Source organism: Otolemur garnettii, unplaced genomic scaffold, assembly GCF_000181295.1.
Source record: "Otolemur garnettii isolate 467f Iridium unplaced genomic scaffold, OtoGar3 scaffold00243, whole genome shotgun sequence".
In the NCBI taxonomy this organism is placed as follows: domain Eukaryota; kingdom Metazoa; phylum Chordata; class Mammalia; order Primates; family Galagidae; genus Otolemur; species Otolemur garnettii.
Window position 1 is genome coordinate 49,545 of NW_003852638.1, and position 21,619 is coordinate 71,163.

General features: G+C 41.5%; 1 protein-coding gene across 1 annotated transcript in view; it reads right to left on the minus strand.

Annotated features, from left to right (window-relative positions):
• Positions 1-7,625: 7,625 nt before the first annotated feature.
• LOC100946172 (POTE ankyrin domain family member A-like) overlaps positions 7,626-21,619 on the minus strand; it is a 232,966-nt gene continuing 218,972 nt past the window's right edge. Inside the window, exon 13 of the mRNA XM_023508312.1 lies at positions 7,626-7,745. Coding sequence (XP_023364080.1) covers positions 7,626-7,745 — 120 coding nt within the window. The remainder of the gene's footprint in view (positions 7,746-21,619) is intronic.

Below are 21,619 nucleotides of genomic sequence, written 5' to 3' on the forward strand. Positions count from 1 at the left end.
AAAAGCAGAGTATGAATGTCTTAACTCAATAACTAAGAAAATGACATGAAGGTTATGTTAACCAGTTTGATGAGAGTATTTCAAAATGTATATGAAAACAGCACACTGTACCCCATGATTGTATTAATGTACACAGTTATGCTATAAGAAATAAAAAAAAATAAACATTTAAGCAAGCAGTCCTTTTGTGTGGCTCAGTAGTCAAATTGTGCAAAACGGAATATGCAGCGATGAGGCTTCCTCTCACCTCTTTCTTGTGGCCACCCAATTTTCTTGACCAAAGGTAAAACCTGTGTTATCTGTTTCTTGTTATTCTTCCCAGTCATGTATTATGCAATAAAAGCATATGCAAACAATTTTAAAAGAATGGTTTCAGTTTATTTCTGGGAGAAAGTTATTCAATGTTCCAGTATTTTTGCTGATATTTATAATGATTGTGTTTGTATGTGTAACATGGCTCCTTTATTTCTGCAGATTAGTTAAATACAGTAGAAACAATCATTACAAAAGGGTCCCTTTCTTTTCCATAATTTGGGGCTACATGTGATATTTTGATACCTGTATATGTGTATCAAGTGTAATGATCAAATCAGGGTAACTGGAAAATCTGTTATCTCAAATATTACTGTTTTCTTTGGGTGGGAAACGTGATGACTTTTCTCTTCCAGTTGTTTTTCAAATATAGAAGAAATTATTATTAACTATAAGTTCCATACTCTACTTATGTAGTCACTTAAAATTAAAAATACTTGAAAGGGTGGCCACATTTAGCAAATATAAATAAAGGACACACAGTTGAATTTAATTTTCAGATAAACAATGAATTACTTTTTTTTAGAATTGTGCTCCATGCAGTCTTGGAAATATACTAACAATCTTTTCATCACTTATCTATTTTATTTACATTTTACTGAGTTCTTGCATTGTATTTGGCAATTCAGGGGAAAATTGTAACATATTAAGCTATTATAGTTTACTCACTCCTATACGAATGAGAATTTGCAGCAAGGAGACTCACAAAACACAATAGTTGCAGAAAAAGAATATGCAGGCTTCTTTGATGATATGGGGTTTGGAATAGCCATTGCCCTTCAAGCTTCTAGGATTAGTGGGAGAAGGGGTAGTTGTAAGGGAAAAGAAGGTGGTAAAGAAGCTTACAATTCCTAGGACCCTGGTTTCTCTAGGTATTAAAAATGTGCTACCCTCACAATGGACGTCCCTTTTGAGACCAGCCAGGATTTTATCTACCAATGTCCAAGTTCCATTCACACCCATCCATTCCTGCCTAAACCTTAGCTGGCCAGTCTGAGGTCGTGTGCCTGCTGGTTGCTTATCTTCCTTACACTGCCTTGTTCTTGGGAATCCAGTGTCAGCATTGCATATGATTCTCTCTGCATAAGAATGAGTGTAGCAGCTCTTTAAAGGAAACTTGTTTGATTCATGTTTTCATACTCGAAATCATTGTCACGTTATCAGTGTCAAAATGATAGGAAAGAACACTGATGTGCATCTTGTGACAATGGCGGATTGTGAGGAAATTGGTCAAAGGAGATGAGGAATGAGTTTTTTAGAGGACTGCAACAAAATCTCTTGGGACACTCTGCCAGGTAGCACTATGTTTCTACTGATGGGAGAGTATTGGGGAAGGGAAGAGATGTTTAAAAGGGTTGCTCCACACTGTGATCACTCTCCAAAATCGGCTCTGAGTGGGACTTAAAACGTTTCTTTTCTTGCATTTTGACTCAAGAAAGCACAGTTGCATGATAAGGTAGTAGGGGTGATACTGACGGGGAGGGAGGCAGTGGAATGCAAATCCAGAGCCCAGAGTTCTTTTCTTTGCTACCCTTGTCAGTGAGAGTTGTTTCTTAATCCTGTCCAATATCCTCATGATTCCTAGGTTTTGTCCCAACTCTAAACCTGAAGTGTTCAGTAAACGTTTCTATCAATTACCTCTGCAGTGTTTGGTTCCTGAAAGAAGGTGCTTGATTCCATACTATTTTCTTATTGCCATTTGGGACTCTGCACTGTATTACAAAGTGGGGGTGGGAAAGAGTTAGATTTTTCATTTTCCAATTCCTGCTGTATCCTCTGAAATTGGCTCAATTTTCAAGTCCTGATCAAAGTTATAAGAACGATTTTTTTGTTGTTGTTGTTGTTGCAGTTTTTGGCCAGGGCTGGGTTTGAACCCGCCACCTCCAGCATGTAGGGCCAGTGCCCTACTCCTTTGAGTCACAGGCGCTGCCAAGAATGATTTTTTATAGAAAAATTTTATAAATCGACATTTATTGAAACATATTTATGTATTAATATTAATTAAACATCCAAGTAAAGTAAATGCGGTAGGAAAACCCTCTAGGAATGGAGTTATTAGAAAGCATCTCTCAGAGTGTTCCCCAGGTGGAAAATTCTTTGCCAGAACTGTTCTTTCCTGGAATCTCTAGATTGACCAGGAACAAAGGACATACGATCTTTGGCAGGCATGAACAAGAATCAAAGAAACTCAGTCCAAAGGGTGTGCAAGATTGGCTGTAATTTGAGGATACTTTGCTGCCAAGTCTTTCAGCGAGGGTAGTTATCTAAGTGTGGGAACTGCAGGTTTGCAATTTTGAAAATCATGAGCGGACTTGTTGGATGCGCTCGTTTTAAAGAGGGAAGATTATGTAGGTCTACAGAGGCGGCGTGCCCAGCGCCAGAGAAGACTCGGATGCTTGGCCGACCGCGCCTGGCTTGCCGCTCCCGCCTGGTCCTAGGCGACTCGGTGTCCGCGCTCCGCGCATGCGCACGTGCTACCGTTGGCGGGGCGGCGATCTCATCGCCTGTCCCAACTGCTCTCCGGTTCAGTTGTGGGCGGTCAGCTGTGGAAGACGCGGGGGCGCGAGCGTCACTCCCCAACGGCCGCCCCTCCCCAGAGATTTCTACAGGCAGTTTCCTAAAAAGCGAAGGTAATGGATGCGAAGACCCCTTGCCTGGTCGGCATGCACCTGCTCTGTGCCACTGTTCCTGCCCGCGGCTTGTGGCTCCGGTGACTCTGTGCCGGGCAACACCGCCTGGGTCCCTCGGCCCCCTCCTGTGGCCGCTAGTCGGGGTGCGAGTGTGTGTTACAGGGAAATGGGCACCGCCCGGGCGGGGCTTCTTGCTAGGCTCTGTTAATTCCCAGGACGTGAAGTGAGAGGGGACATTTAATAATGCATTGTGAACTTGAAAGTGTGTGACGGCTTTGCTTTTTTTGTTTTGAGTCAGAGTCTGGCAGTGTCACCTGGGTAAGAGTGTAGCGGACATCATAGCTCACTGCGGTGTTAACGTCCTGGGCTCAAGCGATCCCCCTGCCTCAGCCTCACGAGTAGCTGGGACTACAGGCGCGTGCTGCGACCCCGGGCTTATGTTTCTGTTTTTGGTAGAGATGGGTCTCGCCCAACTCAGCCTGGTCTCCAGCTCCTGGCCTCAAGCGATCCTCCCTCCTCTGCTTCCCAGAGTGGTGGGTTACAGGCCCAAGCCACTGCATCCAGCCTCTAGCTTTTACATTGTGAATAGGGTCAGTGCTGGAGGAATGTTTGAAAACCATTATCAAAGTCAGCAAAAAAGTACCTCATGCCATTGTAAAATGAATAAAGTCTAATGTACATCCTCATTGTTTCACTTCTGAAACTTGGTGACATAAAATTATCAACCAACATTCATCTTCTAATTCTGTCAGTGCTGTGAGCAACTTTTCAAAATCCAATACTAAGCTTTTATTCAGTCTGTTGATTACTTGCGAGCAGGGGTTGACTATGGATGCAGGAGTGGGAAAAATCAACCAGAGCGTTCTATTGGAATCATTTTCCTACATAGAATTAAAATAAAGGGCAGTTTATATTTTATTATTATTTGTCATTGTATGGTACAAATGTCTTATATCTGTAAAATTTATTACATGTGTGTATATTCATGAGTTGTCGGGGGATGTCAGTGTATAGTTGAGAATGTGAGGAAGGTTTGATTTGGGAGGGTGTGAGATTTGTGGGGTGGTTGTGTGTATCTGAAAATGTGGTGGCACATGTAGGAGTGGGCCTCTTAGGGACTGTAGAAATGCAGGGGATATGAGTGACTTTTCCAGTTCTTTATTTGGAGGTCTGTTGGGAATGTCCATTATGCCCATGTGGTTTAGAGTTTGTCGTGCGTTTAATTGGTGAGAATCTGATATGTCCATTCACACGTGTGGGTTGGTGGTGTCCATGTGTATATTGTGGATTAAAAGAAGGTTGTGACTTTTTCTGAGCGTGCGTAGGGGTGAATGTTTGTATGTGGAGGGGGTGAGATGTGATATGTACTCAAAAAGTTGGTGTTCAGTGTTTGTAGTTTGGAGATTTGAGGTATATTTTCCATGTGTGTTTTCCCAGCAATGTTGGGGATTTGTACGTGTCTAATGGCAGGTTTGGAAGTATCATTATCTGCTTGTGCATATGGGCAGTGTCAGGGGACATGCTTGTGTATCTATTTTTGGATTATGTGGTCTGTTGTATTTGGAGGATGTAAGAGGACCATTTTGTATTCAGGGCACATTGTACGGTCCTGTGTATTCCTTGTTGAGATTTTCAGGAGTTGTGTATGGGTGTATCAGTGTGTGAGGGCCATCTATGCCTGTTTTGGGACCCTGGTAGGATAAATATGTACAGTTGTGAGGTGGGGTTTGTATGATTCCGTATTCTGGAAGATAGAGGAGCTATCTCTATGTATTTGGGAGTGTGTGATGATGGATAAGCAGGTATGTGTATTTGCAGATATGAGGTGGTATGTTTACCTCTTTCTAGTGTGCTAGGTAATTGTGGGTATATTTGGGTCATGAGGAAAGGTATATTAGGAAAGGTATATTAAGTTTGTGTGGGCAAAACAATTTGGCTGAATATTGTTTGGGGCTATGTGGTTGTATTTTTCAGTGAGTGGTTATTAGGGTTAGTATATTCTGGGAATTGAGTATGTGTTTGTCTGATAGATGGGATTCTGTATTTAAACAGGGAAGTGGGAGAAATATATATATTTGATATTTGTGATATGGTTTTTGTTAGTACTGGGGGAGTGGGAGCTGGTTCCTACTAGATTAATGTAGGATTTGGAAGTGTTTTTATGTATATTCTTAAATGATATGTTAGAGTTATTTCTGTGTGTCTTGGGTGGTTATACTGGTTTGTGTATATCCAGGTGGAAGTATTTATTATCTATCTGTTCATTTTAAGTTTGTAATTATTTTAGGGAGTTTCTACATGTGTTTTGGGAATGTTTGGAGAATGTTGAGGAGACATAGGATATTGTATAGTTTGGCTTTTTTTTTTTTTGCAGTTTTTGGCCTTACTCCTTTGAGCCACAGGCGCCGCCCCTTATATAGTGTTTTAAGGGAATGTTGAGGAGATGTAGGATATCGTATAGTGTTTTGAGGGACATAGATATTCAGGATTGAGAATACTTGTGTGTAAGTTTCGGAGTGTTGCGTATGTTTATTATTAGAATGCAAAGATCATTGGTGTTTTTGTGTTTTGTATGTATCTCTGGTGGGTATGGATTCATGCATAGATTGTGAGTGTGTATAAAGGGTTTGTGAGTATATCAAGACAGTCAGGGATCCTCTGAATCATGCTACTTGCAGAATTTGGTGATCCTGATTGTATATGTTCTCGGAGTTTGTGGGATAGACTTATAGGTATTTTATAATAGATCGTGGCTAGTGTGGGTATTTGAATTCATGGAACTTTTGTGTTTTGTATTGTGGGAGATGTGGGGGGTTTGGTATGTGTCTTTGGAAACAGAGGCTTTGTAGGTTGTGTGTGCATTCAGGAATCATGGGGCATGTGTATTTTAGTGCTGTGTGAATTGCGTGTGGTACTTTTTTAGGGGGAAAGCGTGAAACAACTATTTGGATAGTGTGGCTTTTGAGAACCTGTGGCTTGCTATGGAGTTTTCATTGTGTACATATGGGCAGTGTGTTCATTGTACATGTTTGTATTGGGCACTTGTTTGTGTGTGTGTGTGTATATATATGGTTGTAGCAGTGGCATGTGGACATTCTAGGTGAGTAGTTTTGTCTGTCCACATTTAGGTAGGAAGAGGCCCATATGTGTATTCATGGGGTAGGTAGCAGGTATACATATGTGCTCAGTATATTTGAGGGGTCTGTTTTTTGGAGCCATGTAGTGTGATTTGTTAAGAGTTGAGAGTCCTACTCAGGATGCAGGTTGGTAGCTTTGCTGGGTTATTCACACCATTTTACATCAGATTATATTTACAGGTAAATACCACACATTTAGACTTTTCTACCTCACCCAGAGGAGCGAGCATTTTATTAAATGTTTACCAGCACACACTGCTCTGTGTGCGTGTCTTTGTGTTCAGGATGTGTATGAGCAGTTGTTTGTGTGAAGCAGGAAAATTTAGGCATCAGTGAGTAAATATATTGAGGACTCTTGAGTTATGGGTGGGGCCTGGAGATTGTGGACACTGTTAATGTGTGCCTTGACCCTTGTCATTCCTGGTCATTGTGTTGTTCCTAAGCAGTTGGTTCATCCTTTAGGGCCAGGGAATCTCCACAAATGTTGATTTCCAACTCCTCCTCAAGCAGATGGATTCAGGGGGTACTTGTACTTTAAGCGGGTGTTTGCTATGTCTGCAGTTGTGTGTTCCTTTCATCTGGATCCTGGGAGGGTTGGCCCTGGTGAACAGAATGCTTTGCAGTGCCTAATTTTTGTAGGTGTTGTCCACGTTGTGAGCAGCAGTTGCAAAGTTGAGGGGTTTTCTGGACAGGTCAGATGTGTCCTCTTCTAGGCAAAACCCTGAGAACCAGCTGAGCAACTGATGGCACTGCTGGCTCCTGTAGGACACAGCCAGTGAGTGAGGACGTCCTCCACCCTGGGGTCCCTGTATTGAAAACCTGTCTGTGTCCTTACTACCTACCATCTATCTCCTGTGGTACTGTTGGGTGTCAGGCAGGTCAGCTCTACCACCAGTTTTCAACTAATCTTATCTCCAGAGAAACCTGGGCTAGGCAGCACCTTTAGGTCCCCAGTGTTGAGTAGTTTTTGGTTTCTGTGATAGGAGCCATGTCTCAGTGAGTCGTGTTTAAAAAGAGGGAGACAAAGGTATGCACTGTCATTCTGCATTACCCTGATGAAGCCAGGAATAAATGTACAGCATTTCCTTCTGAAAATTTATCCAGCAATTGTACACTGGGATTGAGCCGCCCAGGGTGCCTCCTGGTCTGTTCTTTGACAAGAACACCTTTGGGGTGTTCTGGACACAAGGGCCTGACCCAGCTTTTTGATGGGAGGCTTTGGGCAATGCCAAGCAGAGCAGGGGAGGGCTATAATTCTATGGGCAAAGTGTGTGTGTGGGGGGTAAAGATGAAGTAGGGGAGAGCCTGGCTTTAGAACTGGGCCTGAGGAGAAGAGGTCCAAGGAAGCCTGAGTTTACATGGGCTGAGGTCCTGGGACAAAAGCCCTACTCAGAACCAGAGAAGCTCAACTTTCTTCCTCCTCAGGGACAGGTGAGGGTAGCCTCTTGATATGCTCCTGTCCCAGCATCCCTGAGCTGCTGGTGAATGTCTGAGACACAGACTAACAGGGGTGTGATCCTGGCCTGGTGGGCGAGGAGCCTGAGTGCTAAGGAGAGGAGGAACTGGTCTGTGTTTCTTCAGCAGTCAGGGAGGCAATGTGAGATCCTGCTACGGGGAATTTCACAGTCACATCCCCTGGATCTTCTGTCACATGGAGGCTTGAGACCTGAAAGAGAGAACGGATTGGGTGCTTATAATGTGCCTCATCTTTGGTTTTGGGTCCCCACCCTCTGACAGGGTGGCTTCCAGCTCTGTGGGAGTGGGAGAAGCGTGGCCAGTGAAGTGACAGAGACAGAGGTGGGGAGGATCTGTACTGGAGGGCCTGGGAGCTGAGATCCGAAGGTAGCATAAGGGCGCCTTTGGGAATATACAGCTCTGAGCTTCCCGAACCCTTTACACAGGTTCTTTCTATTCTGAAGGCTCAGGCTTTTCCTGGCTCTGGGAAATGCATCTCAGCTTCATGTTTCTCAGGTTGGGTGACTTGACCTTTTGTATTTTTTCTCTTCCATGTGGAACTGCAAGCCCTCCAGAGGAAGCCATGTGATCAAGGTGGGCACCAGCTAAGCCCACAGCTGCCGCCTCCTCCCTCGAACCCACCCAAGAGTTTCCGGGCCTTGCTCCTTAATGTTGAGCTGCCTTCTGGCCTTTTTTTCCTCATGGTGAATCCTCCTGCCTCTAAAACATGTCAGTATCACTTTCTTGACTGTTCAATAACTGCTTCCCTGTTGTACAAATGGATTCTTAGTGGCTCTCACTGCTTCCCTCATGTCCAATACTAACATAAAGACAGTACCTTATGCTAATTGAATTGTTTTATTGGTAGAATGGAGCTCTGTCTGCTTTTATGTATTGTTTGTTTTAAGACAGATTCTGTTGCCTGGGCTAGAGTGCAGTGGTGTCATGATAGCTCACTGTAACCTTAAGCTCCTGGATTCAAGGAATCCTCCTGCCCTCTGCCTGCCAAGGAGCTGGGACTTGGCCAGCTAATTTCTCTACTTTTTGTGGAGAAGAGATCTTGCTCTTACTCAGACTAATCTCAAACTCCTGGCCTCAAGCAATCCTCCTACGTCGGCCTTCCAAAGTGCTAGGATTACCAGTGTGAGCACTGTGCCTGGCCTGCTTTTATATTTTAAATAAAAATGTACTATAATTTTTACAGAGTAGATCTTCCTGGGATTTTTTGTTGTTTATTTTGAAATGGTAAGTCATGGTTCCTGAGTTTAGGGGGAGAAGAACAGGTATATCTCAGGATCTTGAATCAGCACTGAAAATTTCTTACTGAGCTTGTATGAATGGAAGTTGCTGGGATGGCTGAGGTTGGACTGAGTTAATTATTTTGAGGTCAGTCCTTTTTGAAGGTATATGCCATAGAACATACCTTGCACTGACCTTTATGTGCATGAACAGAACAAATACTCAGCTATGTTGTAAATGCTCCTCATTCCAGGCCCTTAGAAGCCCCTAGCTCTTCTGATTCCCAGGAGTTTTGTGAAAAAGAATCCGTCCCCATGTCAGGCCACATGGGTATGTGAGTCCTAGGACCATATATTGACCCAGTGGTGGAGCTGAGGACACCCAGAAGGTGGCAGTGCAACCACATAGAAATTGTACCTTCAGAGGAGGTCATTTTGATGTCTGCTGTAGGTGCTTGGGGTCAGTGGGAGGTGGCTGTGGTCAGAGGGCCAAAAATAAGGAGGCCAGTGGATGCAGAATGGGCTTTCTGGGTGCTAGGAATAGAGAGAGCTGGGGTCAGAATAGAGCCTGAGGTAGGCTTAGACTCTGCAGGAAGAGGTGGGAAGAGCAAGTCCGGGGAGATGTCCCCCCCTCCTCCCGTCTATAACACAGGAGACTCCAGCCCCTCCTACCCTGCCCAGATTCATCTTCTATGGCCGCATGTAGCAGGGAACACTGAATGAGTGTCAGCTTGGGGCTCAGTGGTCTCAGTCCTTCCCACAGGCCAAGATTTCCCTCACCTATCTTTTGAACACCATGTGTCCATGGGGTCCAGGGTCTCTTCTATGGGAACACCCCAGGGACCCAGTCAGAGGTGGAGGGATGTGTGGAGGGAGCCAGACGCATATGCCAAGGCCCAGCGTGGGAAGCAGGCAGTAGACTTTGGAGTGCAGTGAGAAGACTGCTTCCACAGTGACAACTGACACTGGCTCAGGCCTGCTTGAGGGTATCCATTCCCATAGGGACCCCTCAGTGTCAGGGGAGCTTCATTCTCTTAAGAGAAAATGGAGGTGTCACTACCTGTGTGAAGAGTTTTCTCTGCACTCAGCATTCCCACAGGGGCTGGGAAGTTCCTAATAGGGTAGCCTGGATCAGGGCAAGGGCACAGCTTTGGAGCCAGGCTGCCAGCTCACATTCTGTAGGCCCCAGTGTATGCTCTGTTGTTCATGACTTTGGGCAAGCATTTTTTTGGAGACCGTTTAACTTATTAACCTTTGGTAGAGTGCTGTGATGTCACAGCTCTCAGCAACCTCCAACTCCTTGGGCTTAGGTGATTCTCTTGCCTCAGATCCTGAGTAGCTGGGACTACCGACACCTGCCACAACACCCGGCTATTTTTTTGTTGCAGTTTGGCCAGGGCTGGGTTTGAACCCACCACCCTTGGTATATGGGGCCGGCACCCTACTCACTGAGCCACAGGGGCTGCGCTGGGCAAGCATCTTTATGAGCCTCAGCTTATCTATAAAATTAGAATATTAATGCTAGCTCTACAGGGTTATAAAGATTACCATTAATGTATGTGAAGTGCTTGGAGTAGTGAATGGCATATTGTAAGTATTCAGCCTGTTAGCTAGCATGATTATCGGTTTATATGGAACGTAACTGCCAGTTTCCTAGTTCGGGGCCTCTTCATCCACACTCAGAGCCATTTCTTCTGATAGCCCTGGGGGAACCTGGGCTCCCAGCTGCTGCTCCTAAAACTCCAGCCTGATGCTCTGTCTCATAGCAAAATTAATGCTTTAAACCTTTCTCTGTTACAGGGGTGAAGCATCAGGCACAGGGAGCCAACTTACGTTAGAATCCTCCAGAGCCTTATCAGTGTCTGGAGGCAGCAGAGAATGAAGGAATACAAATGGAGAAAGTGTTTTTTACTTTCCCTGTGGTCCAAGAAGAATAATCTGCTATTGGATAAAAGTTACCCCTCAACGGCTACACCTAATCCAGGCAGAAATGATCCCAATTCCTCACCTCACTGCATCCTTGCCCTGTCCATGTGACAGCCTCCAACCCACTCTGACTCTGGGCTCAGCTATGGGACCTACCTTGGGGTCATCTTCTTGCTCTACTGTTATCAGTGGAGGACATGGTCATGTCAGCCTGCTGGAAGATTGTGGCCTGGGAGAGCTGTGTGTCCCAGTCATATGAGTGAGCACAGCCTGGAGTAGAAGGACCATTCAGCAGAGCGCAGCCCAAATTGCTGACCCTTAAGACACCTAGTGTAAGTAAATGCTTATGGTTTTAATTTGTTGAATTTTCCATTCATCTGTTTTTCTACATTGTTATTTCACCTGAAAGTGATTGCGTACTTCATGCCAAAATTGCAGGTATCCTGTGAGGAGAAAACCCAGCAGTAGAAACCATTTTATATGAGGGAATGCTGTCTCTGCTTTATACTTTTCTTCAAATCTGTATTTGTAGCTTCTTAGTTCTGTCTAAGAGCCACAGTTTCTTAGTCTGATTGCTGACTGAACATCTCCAAGAAACTATATGCGTGTATGTGTGTACCATGGTACATTTATTTGTTTATTGTGTGTTTCTTCAAGTAGGATATAATATCCATATAGGAGTGGTCTTCACCTTGTTCATTAGTGCTTGATAAAATACGTGTTGAATGCAGGAATCAAAAAGTGTTGTTTCATATTGGGTTTAGTCTCTGAGATAATTTCTGAGTATGATGTTTTGTTTTAAAAAAAAGTGGAAAAAGTGAGTATAATTGGGCTGAGGGAGAAGTCAAATTGTCACCCAGACCCCGAAACAATCTCACATGACTCCACATGCCACTAAAGTGTCTCAATAGAACTGTCTCAGTTGTCCTATTCTTCTACCTTCCTGCCACTTTTAGTTCTGTGTCTATTTGCAATAAATTCTCTTTTCGTATAAATTATCCCCCGTGATTTTTATTGTTTTCAGGAATTAACCCTGAAGGACTCAGATTTTCCTCTCAAGCCAGCTACAATCTCCCCTGGTATACTCTTCCATTGGTATATGCATTTACTATTGTCACCTCCATACTAACTGATCTTGTGCTCAAGATTAGGGTGATGGATGTGCTTCTTGCTGCTCTTACTCTACAATGCCAGGTAAAATGTCTGTGTATCTCTGATCTATAGGAGACAGTAAAGTTAGTCTTCCTACTGGGGCTAACACACTTATTCTGGGCTTGCCAAACATAATCTATTACACCTAGAGTGAAGAGGCAAGGTTTACTCTGTTGCCTGCCCTATCACATAAAAGTGCACATTATCAGAAAACTGTGTCCAGTTTTTTGATATCACACACTGTACAGTCATTTAGCGTGTCTGGTTTTGGAGATGTAGCTGCAGAGAGAAGGGACATAATCACTGCTAGGGAAAAAAAAGTGAAAGCAAAGGCTAGACAAAGATAAATGTCATGCCTGTGCTCAGTCGGCCCCCTGTGGGATATAGATTTAGTCTGGCAGGGCATCCATGTGTCTTTAATCTCAGGAGTGACAACCCCTACTTGTTCTGAGCTATTTAATAAGGGTGCCAAAGTTGTACTACTACTGGGGTACTGAGTTCTGTCTGATGTGAGAGGTTCTCTAGCTCATTATTTATGACAAGAGGATTTTCACCTTCCAATGGTATTCTGTTGGTGAGGCTATTCAGATTAGTAGTATTTTCTAAAACTACTCAATTGAAGGATAAGTGGATAAATTAAAACTGAATATTTTCATTGCCTTATATTAAATTTGTGTATTTTTTCTGATTTTCTAATTATACTATGAAGCATAACACAAGAGATTAAATTTGTTATCCCTTCAAAAATTCATATTATCAAGTATCTATGGATGAAATATGTATGCACAACCGTGAGATTTTAAATGATAGTTAGGAAACTGTGGTTAGAGATGTAAATTCTACTTCACAAAGTCAGACTGATCAAGTTAGCCCTTTTTGGATATCATGGGTATATGGGCATATCATTTCTATGATTAGGTTTATTGAATTATTTTATAACATTTCTTCTTCTCACTTTAATGTTTAGGAAGCATGATCCTGGTTCTCATGCTAGTCCTTAAGGTGTATGACAGGTAAATCTGCATTATCCCCATGCCAACTGATAAGTAGCTGCTCTGGTGCTTGCTTGCTGAGTGACCTCAGGCAAGTTACTTCTCACCTGAGGCTCAGTGAAAATATTAAATATGTACCTTAGTTGTTGTAGAATTTAATGCCTAGTATGGTACTAGGCTAGGTGCTGGAATTTCAGATGAAAAAATGTAGTTTTGCCATCATGGGGCTTGTGATAAAGAAGGAGAAGGAAACAAATCACAAATTAATCATTAACACACATATAATCATAGTATATGATAGGTTCTATAAAGGAGAACCACAGCGTGCTGTGTGAGAGTTCAACAAAGACAATGAATTATGATTGTGGGTTCCATGGAGAAAATCATCTACGAAAGTCATGATTTAGGTCCAGTATGAAGAAAGTATGAAGAATAAGAACAAATGAGGCAGGCACAGGGAGCAAAGAGCAGTGGTCCAAGCTGGGGACAAGACTGAATGGCCTGACAACTCGTTCTAGAAAGAACTCGAAAGAACTTGAAAGTGATCAGTGTGACTAAATCACCGAGAACAAAGGAGGATGCCAGAGAACAAAGATACAGATCCTGAGATGTACTGTCACATCTTTCCATGCCCATGTTCCTTTTGGTGGCTTACAGGAAGAGAATTGTTCCCCAGTGAGGAGACACAGACCCTAAGACCAGGGTGCAAATGAAAAACAGCAAAACTAACAGATACCATGACTTGAGGGAGAGCAGCTCTGATCCTTCCAGACCATGGTCTCTGTCCAAAAGTCTTCCAAAGCTGGATAGTTGTTGGGATGCCTTGAAGGAACTGACCTCAGGACATAATTCACATCTGCGTCAGGTCTATTGAAGGATATTTCCACAGAGGTGACACCCATCTGTTTTCTCACTGATAATGACCCAATGTAGAGATTGTCCAGTTCAGGCTAGCTGGGCCCCTTTTAGCTGCCATATCTTTCCCTGTTTCACACATTGGGAATTGTCAGGTGTTCTCTGGTACCTGTTTGCAGTTCCCTTGGTCCTTTCTCCATTCTCCTACCTTACTTCATTATTTCTACCTTATTCTGCCCTTCTGGGAAGTGCAGGGATAATTCTGAGAACATAACCTCAACCTGCTAGAAGCCATACTAGAGTTTAGTCCTCTTTTCATGTAGAGCAGCAGTTCTCAACTGCTCTCAACTGTCACGACCCACAGAAACTGTATTAAAGGGTTGCAGCATTAGGAAGGTTGAAAACCACTGGTGTAGAGGTCTAGGCAGAGTTGTTCTGCACCAGGAGTTTGGTAGTTCTCCTATCATCAGTACTTCTAGATCATTTTTTTAAAAAATTGAAATAGATTAAGGGGATACAAGTGTTTTTGTTACTTGGGTCAATTTTACAATGCTGAAGTCAGGGCACACTAGCCAGACTAGTGTGTGTTTAACCTTACATATTGATTAGCTCCCTTTTATAAGTGAGAATATATAGTGTTAATTTTTACGTTCCTGAGATACTTCACTTAGGAAGTACTCAGTTTCATCCAAGTTGTTGCAAATGACATTATTTTATTCTTTTTAATGGCTGAGTGGTATTCCATAGTGCATTATATATATATATATATATATACACACACATACACACATACATACATGCATATATATACACACACACATATATATACATTTTCTTTATCTACTTATGAATTATCCACTTAAGGGTGATTCTGCAGTTTTGCTATTGTGAATTGTGCTGCAGTAAACATTCAGCTGCAGGTGTCTTTTTTGTAAAATGACTTCATTTCCTTTGGGTAGGTACCCATTAGTGAAAATGCTGGATCAAATGGTAGGTCTACTTTTACTTCTTTGAGAAATCTCCATACCATTTTTTTTTTTTTTTTTTTTTTTGCAGTTTTTGGCTGGGGCCAGGTTTGAACCCACCACCTCCAGTATATAGGTCTGGCGCCCTACTCCTTGAGCCACAGGCGCTGCCCCATACTGTTTTTTATAGAGGTTATACTAATTTATAGTCACACCACGATTGTTATGTGTTTCTTTTTCACCACATCCATGCCAACATCTATTGTTTTTTTGTTTTCAATAGTGACCATTCTGATGTGGGTAATGTGGTATCTCATTGTGGTTTTAGTTTGCATTTCCTGATGATGGAATGTTGAACATTTTTCATATGTTTGTTGAGCGTTTTTCATTTGTTTACACTGTCCATTTGTCTATTTTCTTTTGAGAAAAATCTGTTCATGTCTTTTGCCTAACTTTTGATGGAGTTTTCTTTTTTCCTTGCTGACTTGTTTGAGTTCTTTGTAAATTATGGGTATTAGGGCTTTATTAGAGGTATTATTTTTAAATATTTTCTCCCATTTTGTAGACTATTTACTCTGGTGATTATTTCCTTTGCTGGGCAGAAATTTTTTAATTTAATGAATTCTCATTTATTTTTGTTGTTGCTATATTTGCTTTTGGGTCTTAGTCATAAATTCTTTGCCTAGGCCCATGTCCAGAAGAGTTTTTCCTATTTTTTTTCCAGGATTTTTGTGGTTTCAGGTCACATATTTAAGTCTTAAGTCCATCTTAATTTTTGTATATGGTGAGAGGGAGGATCCACTTTTCCCAGCACCATTTATTTAATAAGTCCTCCTTTCCCCAATGTGTGTTTTTGTTTGCTTTGTCAAAAATCAATAGCTGTATGGCTTTATTTCTGGATTCTCTATTTTCTTCCTCTGGTCACTGTGTCCACCTTTATACCAGTATCATTCTGTTTTGATTGCTACAGCCTTGTAGTATGATTTGAAGTCAGATAATGTGATACCTTGAGATTTTTTTGCCTACGATTGCTTTGGCTATTTGAGCTCTTTTTTGATTCCATATGAAGTTCAGGATTATTTTTTCTGGATTTGTGAAAAATGTCATTGGAATTCTGATGGGAATTGCTTTGAATTCCATAAATCACTTTGGATAGTATGGACATTTTAATGACATTGATTCTTCTACTACACGAGTGTGGGATGTTTTTCCAAAATTATCTACTATCTGAATTTCTGTGTCTCTTGCAATACTTGGGAAGTTCTCTGCCATAATGTCTTGGAGCACAGAATTTGCACCTTTGGGATGATCCTCTTTGCCTTCAGGAATCCCTATAATTCAGATGTTTGATTTCTTAGAATGATCCCATAACTCTCTCAGGTAATATTCTGTTCTTGTTCCCCTTTTTTCTGCCTTTTTGAATGCTTGAGATAGTTTGGAAGTCTTGTCTTCTTTCTGAAACTCCTTCACACTGTTCAATTCTATTTCTGAGGGACTCTACTGTATTTGGAAGCTCCTTGCATACCTTTTTCAATTCCCTAAGTTCTGCTATATCTTTCCTCATTATGTCCATATCCTTGGTGACTTTGTCTTTAAATTCATTAATTTCTTGAGACAACTTCTGAATTATTTTTTTGTTCTCTATTTCCATCTTTTCCATCATTCTAATTATCTTATTTGCCACCCATATCCTGAATTCCATTTCTGACATTTCAGTAGTTTCTCTGTGGATGGAATTTTCTGTTGTATTTTTTCTTTCTTTCTTTTTTTTTTTTTGACATTCCCAGGAGGAGTTAATCTGGTCTGATTTTTCATGTTGTCAGAGCTCTTCTGCTAATTCCTCCCCATGAGTATTTATTTTCAGCTTTTTCTCTTTTTTAAAAAAGTATGTTAATTATACTTTTTTAGTTCAATTGGTAGGCTGTCCCTGATGAGTCCACTCTTCACTGTTGCAGTACCACCGCTGCACTAACAAAGGCAGAGAAGTGGTAAATCCACAGCCCCAGACAGTGTCTCCAGGGGGCAAGAATCAGTAGACAGCCCTGGCCCAGAGTTCCAGTACAATTAGCTCTGCCAGTGGTGGTTCTGCCTACTCAATCAAGCTCACAGGGCTTCCCAGCTGACCAGTACTGGCCCCAGAGTTCAGGAGAGATGCTCATGCCCTGGGAATCATCCACCCAATCAAGCTCAGAGGGCCACCACTCTGTAGAGAGTGTAGGTCCAAAGCTCAAAGTCATTCAGGCACCAGGCACTGCCCACCCAATTAAGTAAGCTCAGGGGGCTGCTGCCCAACAGGAGGTACAGGTCTAGAATTCAGTTAAGAGTTTCTCAGGAACTGGGCACGGCTCACTCAATTAAACTCAGAGAGCTACAACCAAGTGGAGGGTGCAGGTCCAAAGTTTAGTTGACTAAATCACTTAAACACTGGCCCCACCCACCCAGTTGAGCTCAGAGAATGTCCTGGAGAGCAGAAAACAGATCTGCCTGAGAATTTCTGAGGGGCTGGAAATGGGCAGTTCACCCTGTCCCTTGCCCAAGTTAGGGCTGCAGCACTGCTACAGCTTGGTGAGGGTAGAATTCCTGGGCTTCTTGGTGTACTTGCCAAACACTCCAGCCTCTGCAGGGAGTGGTCCTTCCAGCAACTAGGCTGGGGAAAGAGTAATCTGGAAAGGGTAATCTGCATGCTCAATGTTGCACTAAAATATGTGGTCTTTCATGCCAGGCAGGACGGGGCCTAGGTCAGTGGTGGGACCTCAATGGTGAAGGAGGACTGTTACTTAGCAACTGCTCTCCTGTGGAATAAGGTGAGCATACTTTTGATCCGTGTTCACTGGTGAGCTGGTTGCCTGCATGACGACCTATTTTGGGGTAGTGGCCTCCTTTCCACTTTCTTGTTTTTGTTGCTTGACTCAGCCTGGGTGATGTGTATTTCACACAGTCCTCTCAGTGTGCAGCTCCTCACATTTGGCTTCCATCCACTTCAGTTCAACATCTCTCTCTTTGGACATGAGCCTCTGGTGAAAGTTGCTTCTAGTTGGCCATCCCCCATGGGATGTTTTTCCATTTGTTTGCGTCACTTTTTCATCAGTGTTTTGTAGTGCTTTTTGTAGAGATCTTTTACTTCCTCAGTTAAGTATGTTCATAGGTATTTTATTTTCTTTGCAGCTATTGTGATATTGAGTTCTTGCTTCGATGCTCATCTTGGCTATTTTATTATATAAAAATGCTACTGAATTCTGTACATTAATTTTGTAACCTGAGACTTAATTGTATTTGTCTCTTTGCTTAATTTTATTTGTTTCTTTAAGGAGTCTTTAGGGTTTTCTGAATGTAAGACCATATCATCAGCAAACAGGAGTGGTTTAACCTTCTCTTTCCCAATTTAGATACCTTTTATTTCTTTCTCTTACCTGATTGCTGTGACTAGGACTTCCAGTACTATGTTGAATAAAAGTAGTAACATTGGGCAGCCTTGTCTTGTTCCAGATCTTAAGGGTAATGCTTTTAACTTTTCCCAATTCAGTATGATATGATACTGGCTATGAGTTTGTCATACATAGCTTTTATTATTTTGTACCTAGTTTGCTGAGGCTTTTTAAAATCATAAAACATTGCTAGATTTTATTGAATGCTTTTACTGTATCAATTAAGACAATTATATGGTTTTTAATTCTCTTTATGTGGTCAATCATATTTATTGATTTATGTATGTTGAACTATCCTTGCATCCTTGAGATAAAACCCACTTGATTGTGATGGATTACGTTTTTGATGTGCTGTTGGATTAGGTTTGCTGGTATTATTTTTGCATCTATGTTTATGAATGATATTGGTTGGAATTTTTCTTGTTGTATCCTTTCCTAACTTTAGTATCAGGATGACACTGGCTTTGTAGAATGAGTTAAGGAAGATTCCCTCCTTCTTAATGTTATGGAACAGTTTCAGTAGGATAGGTGTCGGTTATTCATTGTAGGTCTGCTAGAATTCAAGGGTGGATTCATCTGGTCCTGGGCTTTTTTGTTGCTGTTGTTGGCAGATTTTTTATTGCAGCCTTGAAAGAATACTTGTTGTTATTGGTCTGTTCAGGATTTCTATTTCTTCTTGATTCAAGTTTGGGAGGTTAAGTGACTTCAAAAATTATCCATTTCCTCTATATATTATAGTTTGTGTACATAGAGGTTTTCGTGGTGGTGTTAGATATTTTGTATTCCTGTGCCATTAGCTGTAATGTCTCCTTTTTCACTTCTGATTGAGTTTATTTCAGTCCTTTCTCTTCTATTCCTGGGTAATTTAGCTAGTGGTCTATCAATTTGGTTTACTTTTTCTAAGAACCAGCTTGTCATTTCATTGATCTTTTATATTGGCTTTTTCATTTAGTTCTGCTCTGATCTTTGTTATTTTTTTTTCCCTGCTTGGTTTAGGTTCAGCTTATTCTCCCCACCTGCTACCCCAGCTCCTTGAAGTGTGGCATTAGGTTGTTAATTTGTGATCTTCTGGGGTTTTCTGATGTAGACATTTAGTGGTATGAATTTCTCTCTTAGCACTGCTTTTTCTGTAGTGCAGAAATTTTGGTAGCATGTGTCACTTTTGTCATTTAATTCAGAAAGTTTTATTACTTTCATCTTGATTTTTGTCATCGATCCAGGCATCATTCAGGAGGGCTTATTTGATTTGTAAATTTTTGTGTAGTTTTTAAGAGTTCCTCTTGGAATTGATCTAATTTTATTCCACTGTGGCCTGAGAAGATATGTAACATGTTTTCAATTTTTTAAAATTTTATGGCCTGGGAACATAGGATCTTTTGGGAAAATGTTCCATATGCTGATGAGAAGAACGTATATTCTGCAGTTTGGGGGTAGAATGTTCCATAAGTTTCTGTTTGGTCCATTTGTTTTTGAGTTTCGTTTAAGTCTAGTGTTTCTTAGTTGATATTCTATGGGACCCTGCTGTGCCTGCTCATCAGTGCAGTCTCCAAGAAGCTCCCTTCTTCAGTTTAGAGGCATGCAGGGGTGGTGGAGCCCTCTCACAGTTCAGATTTTAATTTCTGTGTGTGTGTGAGGGGTGGGGCTCCAGGATTCTTCCCTCTATTACTTCCCCACAGGCAAGAGCCTTCCCCAGTTACCTCTGATCCTACCATGTGATCATTCCAATTCAGTCTCCTTCATTTTGGTGTCTCCAGTGACTTCTCTGATGATTCACAATGATCTAAGGACAATCCATCCATAGGTGAATTATCTACTTGCAATTTTCAATCTTCTCATGGAGAGTAGTGTGTGTAGGTTGTTTCTAGTCTGCCATCTTGGCCTGCTCCCTAGCTCAGTTTCTTTTCTTTTCTTTTTTTTCTTTATTGAATGGTAACTATGTACATTAATGCACTTCTGGGGTACAGTGTGGAGTTTTCACATGCAATCCGAAATACTTCCATCAAACTGGTCAACACAGCCTTCATGTCATTTTCTCAGTTATTGTTTTACCTAGCTCAGTTTCAAACTAGAGTTCTTTAAATTTCTAAGCCTGTTTCTTCACATGTAAAATGGCAGTGATAATTCTTTCCTACCATTATGTTGTTGTAAACAATAAAAGTGCTGTTCATTGTCATCATTTCTGATCTAGAAGAGATCTTAGTAATGATATATTTCAAAATACAATGGTGTTCTTGATTTTTATTTAATTTTCATTTTTGAGGATTCATTGAAGGTACAAAGAATTAGGTTATACTGATTGCATTTGTTAGATAAAGTACCTCTTATAATATGTGTCCCACCCCCAAGAGGTGTGCCATACACTGTGACACCCAATCCCCTCTCCTCTCCCTTATTCCCCTACTTTACCCCTTGTACTAGCTCATCTACTATCTTTACATTAGAATTGAGTACATTGGCTTGCTTCTCCATTCTTGTGATGCTTTACTAAGAAGAATGTGCTCCATCTCCATTCAGGTTAATATAAAAGATGTAAAGCAGTGGTTCTCAACCTTCCTAATGCTGCAGGCCTTTAATATAGTTCATGTTGTGGTGACCCCCAACCATAAAATTATTTTTGTTGCTACTTCATAACTGTAATCTTGCTACTGTTATGAATTGTAATGTAAATATCTGATATGCAGGGTGGTCTTAGGCAACCCCTGTGAAAGGGTCGTTCAACCCCTATTAGGGGTTGTGACCCACAGGTTGAGAACCACTGATGTAAAGGCTCCATCTTTTTAAATGGTGAATAGAATTCCATGGTATACATATACCACAGGTTATATCCATTCCTGGGTTGCTGAGCATTTAGGTTGTTTCCACAATTTGGTGATTGTAAATTGAGCTGCAATAAATAGTCTAGTGCAAATGTCCTCACGATAAAAGGATTTTTTCTTCTGAATAGATGCCTAGTAATGGAATTTCAGGATCAAATGGAAGGTCTAATTGAGTTCTTTGAGGATTTTCCATACTTCCTTCCAAAAGGGTTGTATTAGTTTGCAGTCCCACCAGCAGTATAAAAGTGTTCCCTTCTTTCTACATCCATGCCAGTATCTGCAGTGTTGAGACTTTGTGATATGGGCCATTCTCACCGGGGTTAGATGATATCTCAGGGTAGTTTTCATTTGCATTTCTCTGATGAGTAGGGATGATGAGCATTTTGAGTTCTTGATTTAAAAAAAAATTTCTATGTTAAGTCATTATGGGTGCATAATAATTATTTAGCGTTATAGGGTACATGTGATGTTTTGATACAGGAATACAATGTGAATTAATAAAATGAGGGTAATTGGGATATCCACACCCCAGGCATTTAACATTTCTTTGTGTTAGGAACTTTACAATTTCATTCTTTTAGTTACTATTTTTTTTTTAATTTCTCAGGCTCCTCCAAAAAGCTTTGCTGAACTTTTCAGTCTCCCATCAATTCTTCAGAGACCCCCTCCTCAAAACACCCTCAGTACTCTTCTTATCCCTCTTTGGCTTCACTGTC